An 18,511-nucleotide genomic window follows, 5' to 3' on the forward strand; every position below is an offset into this window, starting at 1 on the left:
TGGTGGACCGGTTCTAAGTTGCTACTGGTATTCACCAGAGCCCGCCGCGAAGCGGGATGGTCTTGCAGCGGCGGTAGCAACCAGGTCGTATCCACCAGCAACGGCTCAACCTCTCTGACTGCTGAAGATAGGCGCGGTACAAGGGAGTAGACAAGAGCAAGGTCGGACGTAGCAGAAGGTCAGGGCAGGCAGCAAGGATCGTAGTCAGGGGCAACGGCAGTAGGTCTGGAACACAGGCTAGGAACACACAAGGAAACGCTTTCACTGGCACAATGGCAACAAGATCCGGCGAGGGAGTGCAGGGGAAGTGAGGTATTAGTAGGGAGTGCACAGGTGAACACACTGATTAAGCCTGCTGCGCCAATCAGTGGTGCAGTGGCCCTTTAAATTGCAGAGACCCGGCGCGCGCGCGCCCTAAGGAGCGGGGCTGCGCGCGCCGGGACAAGACAGACGGGGAACGAGTCAGGTACGGGAGCCGGGGTGCGCATCGCGAGCGGGCGCCTCCCGCATCGCGAATCGCATCCCGGCTGAGAGGGATATTGCAGCGCACCCGGTCAGCAGGTCTGACCGGGGCGCTGCAAATGCGAGGATGCTGCGAGCGCTCTGGGGAGGAGCGGGGACCCGGAGCGCTCGGCGTAACAGTACCCCCCCCCCCCTTGGGTCTCCCCCTCTTCTTGGAGCCTGAGAACCTGAGGATAAGACTTTTGTCTAGAATGTTGTCCTCAGGTTCCCAGGATCTCTCTTCTGGGCCACAGCCTTCCCAATCCACCAAAAAAAAAAAATTTCTTTCTGACAGTCTTGGAGGCCAGAATCTCCTTCACGGAGAAGACGTCAGAAGAACCGGAAACAGGAGTGGGGGAAACAAGTTTGGGAGAGAAGCGGTGAATGACGAGTGGTTTAAGGAGAGAGACATGGAAGGCATTGGGAATAAGAAGAGAAGGAGGAAGAAGGAGTTTGTAAGAGACAGGGTTAATCTGGCACAAGACTTTGAAAGGGCCAAGATAGCGTGGTCCCAGTTTGTAACTGGGACACGAAAGCGGACATATTTAGCGGAGAGCCATACCTTGTCTCCGGGAGCAAAAATGGGGGGAGTTCTTCTTTTCTTATCGGCAAATCTTTTCATCCGGGATGAAGCCTGTAAAAGAGAATTTTGGGTCTCTTTCCATATGGTGGAAAGATCACGAGTCACTTCATCCACAGCGGGCAAACCAGAGGGCAAGGGTGTAGGGAGGGGGGGAAAAGGGTGACGGCCGTACACCACGAAAAATGGGGATTTAGCAGAAGATTCGGAGACTCTGAAGTTGTATGAGAATTCGGCCCATGGTAGAAGATCTGCCCAGTCATCCTGGCGGGAGGAAACAAAATGCCGTAAATAGTCACCCAGGACCTGATTAATTCTTTCTACTTGCCCATTGGATTGGGGATGATAAGAAGAAGAGAAGTTTAATTTGATCTTGAGCTGTTTACAGAGGGCCCTCCAGAATTTAGACACGAATTGGACGCCTCTATCCGAGACGATATGCGTGGGCAAACCGTGAAGGCGAAAAATGTGTACAAAAAATTGCTTTGCCAACTGAGGCGCTGAAGGAAGACCAGGAAGAGGAATAAAATGTGCCATCTTGGAAAATCGATCAACGACCACCCAAACAACTGTGTTGCCACGGGATGAGGGTAAATCCGTAATAAAGTCCATACCAATCTGTGACCAAGGCTGTTCAGGGACAGGCAGAGGATGAAGGAGGCCAGCAGGCTTCTGGAGAGGAGTCTTATCCCGGGCACAGACAGTACAGGCCCGCACAAAATCAACAACATCAGTCTCCAGAGTCGGCCACCAATAGAAACGAGAGATGAGTTGCAAGGATTTTTTGATGCCCGCATGGCCTGCGAGGTGGGAGGAGTGTCCCCATTTGAGAATCCCGAGACGCTGGCGTGGAGAAGCAGAGTTGACATCAAGAACTGTCTCACCTTTGTGCGGAGTCAGCATACGTCTTTCCAGGCGGGGAGGACGGATAGGACAATCTTTCAAGAAGTGTTCGGTACCAGCACAGTACAGGCACAGATTCTCCATGCGGCGTCGTGTCCTCTCTTGAGGTGTCAAGCGAGACCGGTCAACTTGCATAGCTTCCACGGCGGGAGGCACAGGAACGGATTGCAGAGGACCAGAGGAGAGAGGAGCCGAGGAGAGAAACCGCCTCGTGCGAACAAAGTCCATATCCTGGCGGAGCTCCTGACGCCTTTCGGAAAAACGCATGTCAATGCGGGTGGCAAGATGAATAAGTTCATGCAGGTTAGCAGGAATTTCTCGTGCGGCCAGCACATCTTTAATGTTGCTGGATAGGCCTTTTTTAAAGGTCGCGCAGAGGGCCTCATTATTCCAGGATAATTCGGAGGCAAGAGTACGGAATTGGATGGCGTACTCGCCAACAGAAGAATTACCCTGGACCAGGTTCAGCAGGGCAGTCTCAGCAGAAGAGGCTCGGGCAGGTTCCTCAAAGACACTTCGGATCTCCGTGAAGAAGGAGTGTACAGAGGCAGTGACAGGGTCATTGCGGTCCCAGAGCGGTGTGGCCCATGACAGAGCTTTCCCAGACAGAAGGCTGACTACGAAAGCCACCTTAGACCTTTCAGTAGGAAACTGGTCCGACATCATCTCCAAGTGCAGGGAACATTGCGAAAGAAAACCACGGCAAAACTTAGAGTCCCCATCAAATTTATCCGGCAAGGATAATCGTAGGCCGGAAGCGGGCACTCGCTGCGGAGGAGGTGCAGGAGCTGGCGGAGGAGATGGTTGCTGGAGCTGTGGTAATAGCTGCTGTAGCATCACGGTCAGTTGAGACAGCTGGTGGCCTTGTTGCGCTATCTGTTGCGACTGCTGGGCGACCACCGTGGTGAGGTCGGCGACAACTGGCAGTGGGACTTCAGCGGGATCCATGGCCGGATCTACTGTCACGATTCGGCTGGCTGGAGGTGGATCCCCTGTGCCAGAGAGGGATTGGCGTGGACCGTGTTGGTGGACCGGTTCTAAATTGCTACTGGTTTTCACCAGAGCCCGCCGCAAAGCGGGATGGTCTTGCAGCGGCGGTAGCAACCAGGTCGTATCCACCAGCAACGGCTCAACCTCTCTGACTGCTGAAGATAGGCGCGGTACAAGGGAGTAGACAAGAGCAAGGTCGGACGTAGCAGAAGGTCAGGGCAGGCAGCAAGGATCGTAGTCAGGGGCAACGGCAGGAGGTCTGGAACACAGGCTAGGAACACACAAGGAAACGCTTTCACTGGCACAATGGCAACAAGATCCGGCGAGGGAGTGCAGGGGAAGTGAGGTATAAGTAGGGAGTGCACAGGTGAACACACTGATTAAGCCTGCTGCGCCAATCAGTGGCGCAGTGGCCCTTTAAATTGCAGAGACCCGGCGCGCGCGCGCCCTAAGGAGCGGGGCCACGCGCGCCGGGACAAGACAGACGGGGAACGAGTCAGGTACGGGAGCCGGGGTGCGCATCGCGAGCGGGCGCCTCCCGCATCGCGAATCGCATCCCGGCTGAGAGGGATATTGCAGCGCAACCGGTCAGCAGGTCTGACCGGGGCGCTGCAAATGCGAGGATGCTGCGAGCGCTCCGGGGAGGAGCGGGGACCCGGAGCGCTTGGCGTAACAGTTATTGTAGGTTGTAGGGGGCAATGGGGTTATTGTAGGTTGTAGGGGGCAGTGAGGTTATTGTAGGTTGTAGGAGGCAGTGGAGTTGTTGTAGGGGGGCAGTGGGGTTATTGTCAGAGGCAGTGGGGTTATTGTATGTTGTAGAGGGGCAGTGGGGTTATTGTAGGTTGTAGGGGGCAGTGGGGTTATTGTAGGTTGTAGGGGGCAGTGGGGTTGTTGTAGGTTGTAGGAGGCAGTGGAGTTGTTGTAGGTTGTAGGGGGCAGTGGGGTTGTTGTAGGTTGTAGGAGGCAGTGGGGTTATTGTAGGTTGTAGGGGGCAGTGGGGTTGTTGTAGGTTGTAGGAGGCAGTGGAGTTGTTGTAGGTTGTAGGGGGGCAGTGGGGTTATTGTAGGTTGTAGAGGAGCAGTGGGGTTATTGTAGGTTGTAGGAGGCAGTGGGGTTATTGTAGGTTGTAGGGGGCAGTGGAGTTGTTGTAGGTTGTAGGGGGGCAGTGGGGTTATTGTAGGTTGTAGAGGAGCAGTGGGGTTATTGTAGGTTATAGAGGGGCAGTGGGGTTATTGTAGGGGGGCATACAACCGTACAGAAAACTGTATACATTGACTGACCATACAGAAACTTACACAACTAGATGTATCCAGTTGTGTAAGTATAAGTTGTGGAGTATAGTATAAGCTGTATATTATAGGGTGTTATATGATGTGGAGTATATTGTTAGTTGTATATTACAGGATGTTATATGTTGTGGTCTGGAGTATAGTATAAGCTGTATATTATATGGTGTTATATAATGCGGTCTGGAGTATAGTATAAGCTGTATATTATAGGGTGTTATATGATATGGTCTGTAGTATAATATAAGCTGTATATTATAGGGTGTTATATTATGTGGTCTGGAGTAAAGTATAAGCTGTATATTATAGGGTGTTATATGTTGTGGTCTGTAGTATAAGCTGTATATTATAGGGTGTTATATGATGTGGTCTGGAGTATAGTATAAGCTGTATATTATAGGGTGTTATATGATATGGTCTGTAGTATAGTATAAGCTGTATATTATAGGGTGTTATATGATGTGTGGAGTATAGTATAAGCTGTATATTATAGGGTGTTATATAATGTGTGGAGTATAGTATAAGCTGTATATTATATGGTGTTATATTATGTGGTCTGGAGTATAGTATAAGCTGTATATTATAGGGTGTTATATGATGTGGTCTGGAGTATAGTATAAGCTGTATATTATAGGGTGTTATATGATGTGGTCTGGAGTATAGTATGATCTGTATATTATAGGGCGTTATATGATATGATCTGGAGTATAGTATAAGCTGTATATTATAAGGTGTTATATTATGTGGTCTGGAGTATAGTATGATCTGTATATTATAGGGCGTTATATGATATGATCTGGAGTATAGTATAAGCTGTATATTATAGGGTGTTATATGATGTGGTCTGGAGTAAAGTATAAGCTGTATATTATATGGTGTTATATGTTGTGGTCTGTAGTATAGTATAGTATAAGCTGTTTATTATATGATTTTATATGCTGTGGTCTGGAGTATATTATAAGCTGTATATTATAGGGTGTTATATGATGTGGTCTGGAGTATAGTATAAGCTGTATATTATAGGGTGTTATATAATGTGTGGAGTATAGTATAAGCTGTATATTATAGGGTGTAATATGATGCGGAGTATAGTATAAGCTGTATATTATAGGGTGTTATATGATATGGTCTGTAGTATAGTATAAGCTGTATATTATAGGGTGTTATATGATATGGTCTGTAGTATAGTATAAGCTGTATATTATATGGTGTTATATAATGCGGTCTAGAGTATAGTATAAGCTGTATATTATAGGGTGTTATATGATATGGTCTGTAGTATAGTATAAGCTGTATATTATAGGGTGTTATATGATATGGTCTGGAGTATAGTATAAGCTGTATATTATAGGATGTTATATGATGTGGTCTGGGGTATAGTATCAGCTGTATATTATAGGGTGTTATATAATGTGTGGAGTATAGTATAAGCTGTATATTATAGGGTGTTATATGATATGGTCTGTAGTATAGTATAAGCTGTATATTATAGGGTGTTATATGATATGGTCTGTAGTATAAGCTGTATATTATAGGGTGTTATATAATGTGTGGAGTATAGTATAAGCTGTATATTATAGGGTGTTATAGGATATGGTATGTAGTATAGTATAAGCTGTATATTATAGGATGTTATATGATGTGGTCTGGAGTATAGTATAAGCTGTATATTATAGGATGTTATATGATGTGGTCTGTAGTATAGTATAAGCTGTATATTATAGGATGTTATATGATGTGGTCTGGAGTATAGTATAAGATGTATATTATAGGGTGTTATATGATATGGTCTGTAGTATAGTATAGTATAAGCTGTATATTATAGGGTGTTATATGATATGGTCTGTAGTATAGTATAAGCTGTATATTATAGGGTGTTATATGATGTGGTCTGGAGTATAGTATAAGCTGTATATTATATGGTGTTATATGATATGGTCTGGAGTATAGTATAAGCTGTATATTATAGGGTGTTATATGATATGGTCTGGAGTATAGTATAAGCTGTATATTATTGGTTGTTATATGATATGGTCTGTAGTATAGTATAAGCTGTATATTATAGGGTGTTATATGATATGATCTGTAGTATAGTATAAGCTATATATTATAGGGTGTTATATGATGTGGTCTGGAGTATAGTATAAGCTGTATATTATAGGGTGTTATATGATATGGTCTGTAGTATAGTCTAAGCTGTATATTATAGAGTGTTATATGATGTGGTCTGGAGTATAGTATAAACTGTATATTATAGAGTGTTATATGATGTGGTCTGGAGTATAAGCTGTATATTATAGGGTGTTATATAATGTGTGGAGTATAGTATAAGCTATATATTATAGGGTGTTATATGATATGGTCTGTAGTATAGTATAAGCTGTATATTATAGAGTGTTATATGATGTGGTCTGGATTATAGTATAAGCTGTATATTATAGGGTGTTATATAATGTGTGGAGTATAGTATAAGCTGTATATTATAGGGCGTTATATGATGTGGTCTGGAGTATAGTATAAGCCGTATATACTATAGGGTGTTATATGATATGGTCTGTAGTATAGTATAAGCTGTATATTATAGGGTGTTATATGATGTGTGGAGTATAGTATAAGCTGTATATTATAGGGTGTTATGGTCTGTAGTATAGTATAAGGGTGTTATATAATGTGTGGAGTATAGTATAAGCTGTATATTATAGGGTGTTATATGATGTGTGGAGTATAGTATAAGCTGTATATTATAGGGTGTTATATAATGTGTGGAGTATAGTATAAGCTGTATATTATAAGGTGTTATATTATGTGGTCTGGAGTATAGTATGATCTGTATATTATAGGGCGTTATATGATGTGGTCTGGAGTATAGTATAAGCTGTATATTATAGGGTGTTATATGATGTGGTCTGGAGTAAAGTATAATCTGTATATTATATGGTGTTATATGTTGTGGTCTGTAGTATAGTATAGTATAGTATAAGCTGTTTATTATATGATTTTATATGCTGTGGTCTGTAGTATAGTATAAGCTGTATATTATAAGGTGTTATATTATGTGGTCTGGAGTATAGTATAAGCTGTATATTATAGGGTGTTATATGATGTGGTCTGGAGTATAGTATAAGCTGTATATTATATGGTGTTATATGTTGTGGTCTGTAGTATAGTATAGTATAAGCTGTTTATTATATGATTTTATATGCTGTGGTCTGGAGTATATTATAAGCTGTATATCATAGGGTGTTATATGATGTGTGGAGTATAGTATAAGCTGTATATTATAGGATGTTATATGTTGTGGTCTGGAGTATATTATAGGCTGTATATTATAGGGTGTTATATAATGTGTGGAGTATAGTATAAGCTGTATATTATAGGGTGTTATATGATATGGTATGTAGTATAGTATAAGCTGTATATTATATGGTGTTATATAATGCGGTCTAGAGTATAGTATAAGCTGTATATTATAGGGTGTTATATGATATGGTCTGTAGTATAGTATAAGCTGTATATTATAGGGTGTTATATGATATGGTCTGTAGTATAGTATAAGCTGTATATTATAGGGTGTTATATGATGTGGTCTGGAGTATAGTATAAGCTGTATATTATATGGTGTTATATGATATGGTCTGGAGTATAGTATAAGCTGTATATTATTGGTTGTTATATGATATGGTCTGTAGTATAGTATAAGCTGTATATTATAGGGTGTTATATGATATGATCTGTAGTATAGTATAAGCTGTATATTATAGGGTGTTATATGATGTGGTCTGGAGTATAGTATAAGCTGTATATTATAGGGTGTTATATGATATGGTCTGTAATATAGTATAAGCTGTATATTATAGAGTGTTATATGATGTGGTCTGGAGTATAGTATAAGCTGTAAATTATAGGGTGTTATATAATGTGTGTAGTATAGTATAAGCTGTATATTATAGGGTGTTATATGATGTGGTCTGAAGTACAGTATAGTATAAGCTGTAAATTATATGGTGTTATATAATGCGGTCTGGAGTATAGTATAAGCTGTATATTATAGGGTGTTATATGATGTGGGCTGTAGTATAGTATAAGCTGTATATTATAGGGTGTTATATGATGTGGTCTGAAGTACAGTATAGTATAAGCTGTATATTATATGGTGTTATATAATGCGGTCTGGAGTATAGTATAAGCTGCATATTATAGGGTGTTATATGATGTGGGCTGTAGTATAGTATAAGCTGTATGTTATAGGGTGTTATATGATGTGGAGTATAGTATAAGCTGTATATTATAGGGTGTTATATGATGTGGAGTATAGTATAAGCTGTATATTATAGGGTGTTATATAATGTGTTCAGTATAGTATAAGCTGAATATTGTAGGATGTTATATGATGTGGTCTGTAGTATAGTATAAGCTGTATATTATAGGATGTTATATGATGTGGTCTGTAGTATAGTATAAGCTGTATGTTATAGGGTGTTATATGATGTGGTCTGGAGTATAGTATAAGCTGTATATTATAGAGTGTTATATGATGTGGTCTGAAGTATAGTATAAGCTGTATATTATATGGTGTTATATGATGTGGTCTGAAGTATAGTATAAGCTGTATATTATATGGTGTTATATGATGTGTCTGTAGTATAGTATAAGCTGTATATTATATGGTGTTATATAATGCAGTCTGGAGTATAGTATAAGCTGTATATTATAGGGTGTTATATGATGTGTGGAGTATAGTATAAGCTGTATATTATAGGGTGTTATATGATATGGTCTGTAGTATAGTATAAGCTGTATATTATAGGGTGTTATATGATGTGGAGTATAGTATAAGCTGTATATTATAGGGTCTTATATAATATGTTCAGTATAGTATAAGCTGTATATTGTAGGATGTTATATGATGTGGTCTGTAGTATAGTATAAGCTGTATATTATATGGTGTTATATAATGCAGTCTGGAGTATAGTATAATCTGTATATTATAGGGTGTTATATAATGTGTCCAGTATCGTATAAGCTGTATATTATAGGGTGTTATATGATGTGGTCTGGAGTATAGTATAAGCTGTATATTATATGGTGTTATATGATATGGTCTGGAGTATAGCATATGCTGTATATTATAGTGTGTTACATGTTGTGGTCTGTAGTATAGCGTAGTATAGTATAAGCTGTTTATTATAGGATGTTATATGATGTGGTCTGGAGTAAAATATAAGCTGTATATTATATGGTGTTATATGATATGGTCTGGATTATAGTATAAGCTGTATATTATAGGGTGTTATATAATGTGTGGAGTATAGTATAAGCTGTATATTATAGGGTGTTATATGATGTGGTCTGGAGTATAGTATAAGCTGTATATTACAGGGTGTTATATGATGTGGTCTGGAGTATAGTATAAGCTGTATATTATAGGAGGTTATATGAGGCGGTCTGGAGTATAGTATAATCTGTATATTATAGGGTGTTATATAATGTGGTCTGGAGTATAGTATAAGCTGTATATTATAGGGTGTCATATGATATGGTCTGGAGTATAGTATAAGCTGTATATTATAGGGTGTTATATATTGTGTGGAGTATAGTATAATCTGTATATTATAGGGTGTTATATAATGTGTGGAGTACAGTATAAGCTGTATATTATAGGGTGTTATATGATATGGTCTGTAGTATAGTATAAGCTGTATATTATATGGTGTTATATAATGCGGTCTGGAGTATAGTATAAGCTGTATATTATAGGGTGTTATATGAGTGGTCTGGAGTATAGTATAAGCTGTATATTTTAGGGTGTTATATGATGTGGTCTGGAGTATAGTATAAGCTGTATATTATAGGGTGTTATATGATGTGGTCTGGAGTATAGTATAAGCTGTATATTATATGGTGTTATATGATATGGTCTGGAGTATAGTATAAGCTGTATATTATATGGTGTTATGATATGGTCTGGAGTATAGTATAAGCTGTATATTATAGGGTGTTATATGATATGGTCTGGAGTATAGCATATGCTGTATATTATAGTGTGTTACATGTTGTGGTCTGTAGTATAGCGTAGTATAGTATAAGCTGTTTATTATAGGATGTTATATGATGTGGTCTGGAGTAAAATATAAGCTGTATATTATATGGTGTTATATGATATGGTCTGGATTATAGTATAAGCTGTATATTATAGGGTGTTATATAATGTGTGGAGTATAGTATAAGCTGTATATTATAGGGTGTTATATGATGTGGTCTGGAGTATAGTATAAGCTGTATATTACAGGTTGTTATATGATGTGGTCTGTAGTATAGTATAAGCTGTATATTATAGGTTGTTATATAATGTGTGGAGTATAGTATAAGCTGTATATTATAGGGTGTTATATGATGTGGTCTGGAGTATAGTATAAGCCGTATATACTATAGGGTGTTATATGATATGGTCTGTAGTATAGTATAAGCTGTATATTATAGGGTGTTATATGATGTGTGGAGTATAGTATAAGCTGTATATTATAGGGTGTTATGGTCTGTAGTATAGTATAAGGGCGTTATATAATGTGTGGAGTATAGTATAAGCTGTATATTATAGGGTGTTATATAATGTGTGGAGTATAGTATAAGCTGTATATTATAGGGTGTTATATAATGTGTGGAGTATAGTTTAAGCTGTATATTATAGGGTGTTATATGATGTGTGGAGTATAGTATAAGCTGTATATTATAGGGTGTTATGGTCTGTAGTATAGTATAAGGGCGTTATATAATGTGTGGAGTATAGTATAAGCTGTATATTATAGGGTGTTATATAATGTGTGGAGTATAGTTTAAGCTGTATATTATAGGGTGTTATATGATGTGGTCTGGAGTATATTATACAGGGTGCGCCATTTCTATGGATACACCTTAATAAAATGGGAATGGTTGGTGATAACTTCCTGTTTGTGGCACATTAGTATATGTGAGGGGGGGAAACTTTTCAAGATGGGCGGTGACCATGGCGGCCATTTTGAATCCAACTTTTGTTTTTTCAATAGGAAGAGGGTCATGTGACATATCAAACTTATTGTGAATTTCACAAGAGAAACAATGATGTGTTTGGTTTTACTGTAACTTTATTCCTTCATGAGTTATTTACAAGTTTCTGACCACTTATAAAATGTGTTCAATTTGCTGCCCATTGTGTTGTATTGTCAATGCAACCCTCTTCTCTATATACTGCTATATACTACTATATACACCGCAGGAGAAATGCTAGCACAGGCTTCCAGTATACACTGCTATATACTACTATATACACCGCAGGAGAAATGCTAGCACAGGCTTCCAGTATCTGTATACACTGCTATATACTACTATATACACTGCAGGAGAAATGCCAGCACAGGCTTCCAGTATCCGTATACACTGCTATATACTACTATATACACCGCAGGAGAAATGCTAGCACAGGCTTCCAGTATCTGTATACACTGCTATATACTACTATATACACCGCAGGAGAAATGCTAGCACAGGCTTCCAGTATCCGTATACACTGCTATATACTACTATATACACCGCAGGAGAAATGCTAGCACAGGCTTCCAGTATCTGTATACACTGCTATATACTATAATCTACACCGCAGGAGAAATGCCAGCACAGGCTTCCAGTATCCGTATATACTGCTATATACTACTATATACACCGCAGGAGAAATGCTAGCACAGGCTTCCAGTATCCATATACACTGCTATATACTACTATATACACCGCAGGAGAAATGCTAGCACAGGCTTCCAGTATCCATATACACTGCTATATTCTAAGGGGGTCAGATCGGGAGACCTTGGGGGCCATTCAACTGGCCCACGATGACCAATCCACTTTCCAGGAAACTGTTCATCTAGGAATGCTCAGACCTGACACGTTCCCTGAGTTTTTCCAGCAAGATGGTGACCACCACATTATGGGTGTCAGGCAGAAGAGTCATTGGAGGTGGCACAGGGTTGGCTTGAGCTGTCTTGGTCATGCACAGGAAAATCAGTATGTTACACGGGGTCAGGGAGAAGCGGAGTTAGTAAAGGTGGGCACAGGTCGTACACAGAGATTAGGATCAGCACACCTTCGTTATGGACACTAAGGACCCACAATACTGATCAAGTCAGATGAGGAAGTGACCTCTCTAAATAGGGTACCCTGGAAGATGGCTGGCAGGGGATGGACAGACCCATAAGACTGACTGACAGTAAGGGTGGCCACACGAGATAGCGGTTGGCCAATAGCGTGGCTGAACATTTATGTGTTCTCAATATAGAGAGCAATCAGGAATCCCGCTACCAGACAGCTCTGACGATGGCTTCTCTCACCCAGAACTGCAGCAGATACCAACCAGGAGCTGCTTGAAGAGATTCCGGGGCAAATTGGGCACACGTGGGATACAAAGGCAGTTAATGCCTATTCAATATGCTTGGCAAATGCCACCATTTATGGGTTAAAAGCATATTCTGGCTTTATACATCTTATCCCCTATCCTTTTTATCCCCTATCCAAAGGATAGGGGATAAGAAGTATGATCGCAAGGGTCCCGCCACTGGGACCCCCGCAATCACGGTGCAGCCCCCGGCATTCTGTGCCGTGCGCTGCCTCAGAGACGCGACGTCACGGCCATGCTCCCTCCATTCATGTCTATTGGAGGGGGCGTGACGGCCATCACGCCCCCTTCCATAGACATGAATGGAGGGGGTGTGGCTTGATGTCACGAGGAGGTGTGGTCTTTATGTTACATCTTAGAGGCAGCGCACGGCCCAGAATGCACTGGGATCGCGGGGGTCCCAGCGCTGGGACCCCTGCAATCGTACATCTTATGCCCTATCCTTTGGATAGGGGATAAGATGTATACAGCCGGACTACCCCTTTAAAAAAGGTAATTATTGGAACTGCCAGGATAAGGAATAAAACACGCAACACATTTTGGTCCTCACAGCATGGACCTTCCTCAAGCAAAGAAGAAAAACCTGAAGACGGTCCATGTTGTAATACTTTATTCCTTATTCTGTTGGTTACATTAAATGCCTTTTGACTAGTCGTAACTGGTCGTGGTATTTCCGAAGCACATGGAATAGCCAGTAAAGGGGTACTCACCCCTATTCATCTTATCCCCTATTCAAAGGAGAGGGGATAAAATGTCTGATCGCGGGGGTCCCGCCGCTAGGGACCCCAACGATCTTGGCTGCAGCATCCCAGACATCCAGTGCACGAAATATACTTCGCTCCATGCCGGATGACTGGCGATGCGAGGCGGAGGCTCGTGACGTCAGTCACGCCCCCCGCTCGTGACATCAATGCCACACCCCCTCAATGCAAGTCTATGGGAGGGGGTGTGGCATAGACTCTCCCATAGACTTGCATTGAGGGGGTGTGGTCGTGACGTCACGAGCCTCCAGCGCTGCACCCGATGCTATAAACAAACGCTCTAAATGAACGCTTGGTGCAGCAGGTATACCATTTGGATAGGGGATAAGATGTCTAGGGGTGGAATACCCCTTTAACAGCCTTCGGATCCCCGGTGCGCCCAATGGTCCAGGAAACTCTAAAATCAGCTCCTGGTTGGTACCTGCTGCACTTCTTGGATTTCCTGTCCCCTGAGAGAGGGACAATGGATAACAATAAATAAATGGAGTAACCACGGCGGAGTTGTTTATGCCTACTATAGAGTTGCGTATCTCTACAATCCCTCATGCAACCGTAAACGGTTGGTTGAGAAAGTCGATTGATCCGCGGAGTATTGCACTAGGAAGCACCCCACACACTGTAGATGGTCAGCGATACCAGCTGAAATGGGCGGGTCCCACATATTCATGTTTAATAAATATGGAGGCCGTAGTGTATGTTCACACCGAGGAATTGCTGAGGAATTTATTGGCATAATTCCGCGGCAGTATTCTCTTTCGATTCCGCCTTGAATTACCGTTCCATTGACTTTAAAGGGGTATTCCGGCCATAGACATCTTATCCCCTATGCAAAGGACAGGGGATAAGATTTCTGATCATGGGGGGGCCCGCTGCTGGGTCCCGCCTGGACTGATCCCAGCATCTATGGGGTTAATGCTGCCGAGACCGGGATCGCAAAGGAGATTGCTAGGGCTCATGCATATGTCGAGTTGTGCTAACTAGCTAGCAACTTGGAGGTATGCATAAGTCCTGGGGAGGAAAGGGGTTAAAAAGGAAAAAGGGGGTGATTCAAACTTTTATTACGGAAGGGGTTAATTCACATTTATTAGCTTTTTTTTTTTTACACTATTTTCTAGTCCTCATAGGAGATTACTACATGTGATCCTTAGCTTGCATACACTGTGCAATGTTATGCCATAGAATAGCATTGATCAGTGTTATTGGCACTCCATTATTTCAGCCTGCCATAGCAAAGCATTAATCAGTGTTATCAGTGCTCCATTAATACAGCCTGCCATAGCACAGCATTGATCAGTGTTATTGGCACTCCATTACTACAGCTTGCCTTAGAACATCATTGATCCATGTTATTAGTGCTCCATTACTACAGCCTGCCATCTAACATTAACGATCAGTGTTATCAGCGCTCCATTACTACAGCCTGCCATAGAATATCATTGATCAGTGTTATTAGCACTCCATTAATACAGCCTGCCATAGAACAGCATTGATCAGTGTTGTCAGTGCTCTGTTACTGCAGCCTGCCATAGAACAGCATTGATCAGTGTTATCGGCGCTCCATTACTACAGCCTGCCATAGAACAGCATTGATCAGTGTTATCGGTGCTCCATTACTACAGCCTGCCATAGAACAGCATTGATCAGTGTTATCAGTGCTCCATTAATACAGCCTGCCATAGCACAGCATTGATCAGTGTTATTGGCACTCCATTACTACAGCTTGCCTTAGAACATCATTGATCCATGTTATCAGTGCTCCATTACTACAGCCTGCCATCTAACATTAACGATCAGTGTTATCAGCGCTCCATTACTACAGCCTGCCATAGAATATCATTGATCAGTGTTATTAGCACTCCATTAATACAGCCTGCCATAGAACAGCATTGATCAGTGTTGTCAGTGCTCTGTTACTACAGCCTGCCATAGAACAGCATTGATCAGTGTTATCGGCACTCCATTACTACGGACTGCCATAGCACAGCATTGATAAGTTATCGGCGCTCTATTACTACAGCCTACCACAGAACAGCATTGATCAGTGTTATCGGTGCTCAGAGGTACAGCCTGCCATGGTTTTACTGCAGCGGTCCTGATCAGCACTTGCTGCCGCAATCAGTGATGTCCTGCATGTGCCACGGGTCCCAGCAGTCAGGACCATTCCGCTATGACGCGCACTCAGCTCCTAAGCGCACATCACAGAAGGGGGGGGGGGGTGCAGGGTGCACATCATAGAAGGGGAGGGGGTGCAGGGTGCTCTACGTCCTCTAGGGGGTAAGGTTCTATTCACATTTGCATATTTTTTCATTCACACTTTATACCTACTTCTAGTTTTGGCTTACTAATACTGACAATGTATAACAGCGACTAAGATCAGTGTGAACGAGATCTTAGAATAAAAGTCGACTAGAAGATGTTTTTTTGCCACAAAGGCAAAACCAGGAATTTAAAGAAATACATTGAATTCTCATTTTTATTAAATTCTCTTCGCCTGTCGTTCTATACGGCGCGAGAAAAACACAAAATGTTATAATAAAAACAAGTTCATCGTAAAGATTCCGCTTCTCCTCTGTGAATTCTCTCACGAGTTAATAGGTGGAATTGATAGTTGATTTTACCGTTTTTACGAAAATTTGTCGCACATTTAGGAGACTTTGCCAAGGTCATGAATTCATCGTGTGCGACTACGCCAGCCCTGGCCTTGCTTATGAAACTGGCAGTGGACAGCATTGTCAGACATTGTGGCGCAACGGGTTGAAAAGTCACTTGGGAAGAACCATACAAAGTGGTGCACTGAAGTGTAAGAAAAAACAACTGTACTAGCACTATATTTATCACATGCTCTGCGACCAGTTAATACACGTAAATTGAACATCAAAATGGCTTCTTCTCTGTATGAATTGTCTGATGATCGATAAGTTTGCCTTTGGTAATGAAACATTTCCCACATTCTGAACATGCATACGGCTTCTCTCCTGTGTGATTTCTCTCATGTGTAACAAGTTGGGATTTTTGTGTGAAGCATTTCCCACAGTCAGAACATGAATACGGCTTCTCCCCGGTGTGACATCGCGTATGAACAACAAGACTTGATTTATCGGCAAAACATTTTCCACATTCTGAACATGAATATATTTTCTCACCTGTGTGAATTTTCTCATGTTTACCAAGACGAGATTTTGTTGTAAAACATTTCCCACATTCTGAACAAGCATACGGCTTCTCTCCTGTGTGACATCTTCCATGTGTGACAAGTAGCGTTTTTTTAATAAAACATTTTCCACATTCCGAACATGAATATGGCTTCTCGCCTGTGTGAATTCTCTCATGGGTAACAAGATATGATTTCTTTGTAAAGCATTTCCCACATTCTGAACATGAAAACGGCTTCTTTCCTGTGTGAGTTCTCTCGTGTGTAACAAGATGTGATTTTATTGTAAAACATTTTCCACATTCTGAACATGGATATAGCTTCTCTCCCGTGTGACTCCTTTTATGTATTACAAGCTGTGAATTACTTGTAAAACATTTACCACATTCTGAACAGGAATACGGCTTCTCTCCTGTGTGAATTCTCCCATGAATAACAAGATTTGATTTATTTGCAAAACCTTTTCCACATTCTGAACACGAATAAGGCTTCTCTCCTGTGTGACTCCTCTCATGTGTAACGAGATTTGATTTATTTGCAAAACATTTCCCACATTCTGGGCATGCATACGGCTTCTCTCCTGTGTGACTTCGCTCATGTTTAACAAGCTGTGCTTTATTTGTAAAGCATTTGTCGCATTCTGAACACGAATATGGCTTCTCTCCTGTGTGAATTCTCTCATGGGGAACAAGATTTGATTTACTTATAAAACATTTCCCACACACTGAACAAGAATATGGTTTTTCTCCTGTGTGAATTTTTTTGTGCGCATAAAGACTTGAGCTTTTTGTAAACCATTTCCCACATTCATCACATTGAAACCTTTCCCCTCCTTTTAGATCAGTTACAATGTGTGGTTGGTCAGGAGAAGATTCCCCATGATCAGGGGGATTATTATATGATAGATCTGGATGGACATTAGGGGTAAGGAGGTCTTCTGCTGAGGAGCGCTCCATGATCTCTCCATCTTCTCCTGAGGAGCGCTCCATGATCTCTCCATCTTCTCCTGAGGAGCGCTCCATGATCTCTCCATCTTCTCCTGACGAGCGCTCCATGATCTCTCCATCTTCTCCTGACGAGCGCTCCATGATTTCTTCATAGTCTCCTTTATAATTCAGGGATAATATGATGTTCCCCTCAGAATTTTTACTGGGATTTCCTGTTCAAATTAAAGATACATTTTGTTATTTTTCTTCTGCACAGTAATGTACAACATTCACATTTGGCAAAAGAATCCAATAGGAAGTACACGTTAGGATTCTTAATGTATAACGCTTTATGGTACAATAACACTCAAAAACAGAGCTAATTTCTTTCAATATATATATAATATATATAGCAAATAGAAACGGAACAACCAAAGTCCAAAAGAAAATAAGAAGTCGGGGTGCCCGCATACTTGGAACCTGGGTCCACTGGTTCCTCAATCAGTACACAGAACAATATGATGCAGCACGCCACAAGGTTGCAGAAAATGGTGGTTTATTCCATCATGTGCATAGACAATGTTTCACCAGCCTCAGCCTTTGAAAAAGCCAGTGTGAGGCTGGTGAAACGTTGTCTATGCACATGATGGAATAAACCACCATTTTTTGCAACCTTGTGGGGTGCTGCATCATATTGTTCTGTGTGTATATTATATATATATATATACGGTGTATATATATATATATTCCTAAATCAGAGCTCTGGTCACCCTAGGGTGCTCCCAACGTGGAGACCACGCAGTCTCCATTACACAAAGCCACTTATGTGTGTGGCACTTGTTTGTTACTGAACCCTAACAGTGGCATTGGGGTGTCCCAACACTCAGCGCCCACCGCCTGCTGTGCACCGCAGGCGTGGGCTTGTTAACCTGCACCTTATTTATTTATTGACTGTAGAAGGACCTGAACTATAGTGGAACTGCAATCTAAA

At 41.6% G+C, this 18,511-nt stretch overlaps 1 protein-coding gene across 1 annotated transcript in view; it reads right to left on the reverse strand.

Moving 5' to 3' along the window:
* Window positions 1–15,900: 15,900 nt before the first annotated feature.
* Window positions 15,901–18,511, reverse strand: part of LOC130297989 (zinc finger protein ZFP2-like) — a 33,979-nt gene continuing 31,368 nt past the window's right edge. Inside the window, exon 7 of the mRNA XM_056550863.1 lies at window positions 15,901–17,753. Within this exon, the coding sequence (XP_056406838.1) occupies window positions 16,318–17,753 (1,436 nt within the window). The 3' untranslated portion in view covers window positions 15,901–16,317. The remainder of the gene's footprint in view (window positions 17,754–18,511) is intronic.

This window comes from Hyla sarda, assembly GCF_029499605.1.
Source record: "Hyla sarda isolate aHylSar1 chromosome 1 unlocalized genomic scaffold, aHylSar1.hap1 SUPER_1_unloc_14, whole genome shotgun sequence".
NCBI classification, from domain to species: Eukaryota; Metazoa; Chordata; class Amphibia; order Anura; family Hylidae; genus Hyla; species Hyla sarda.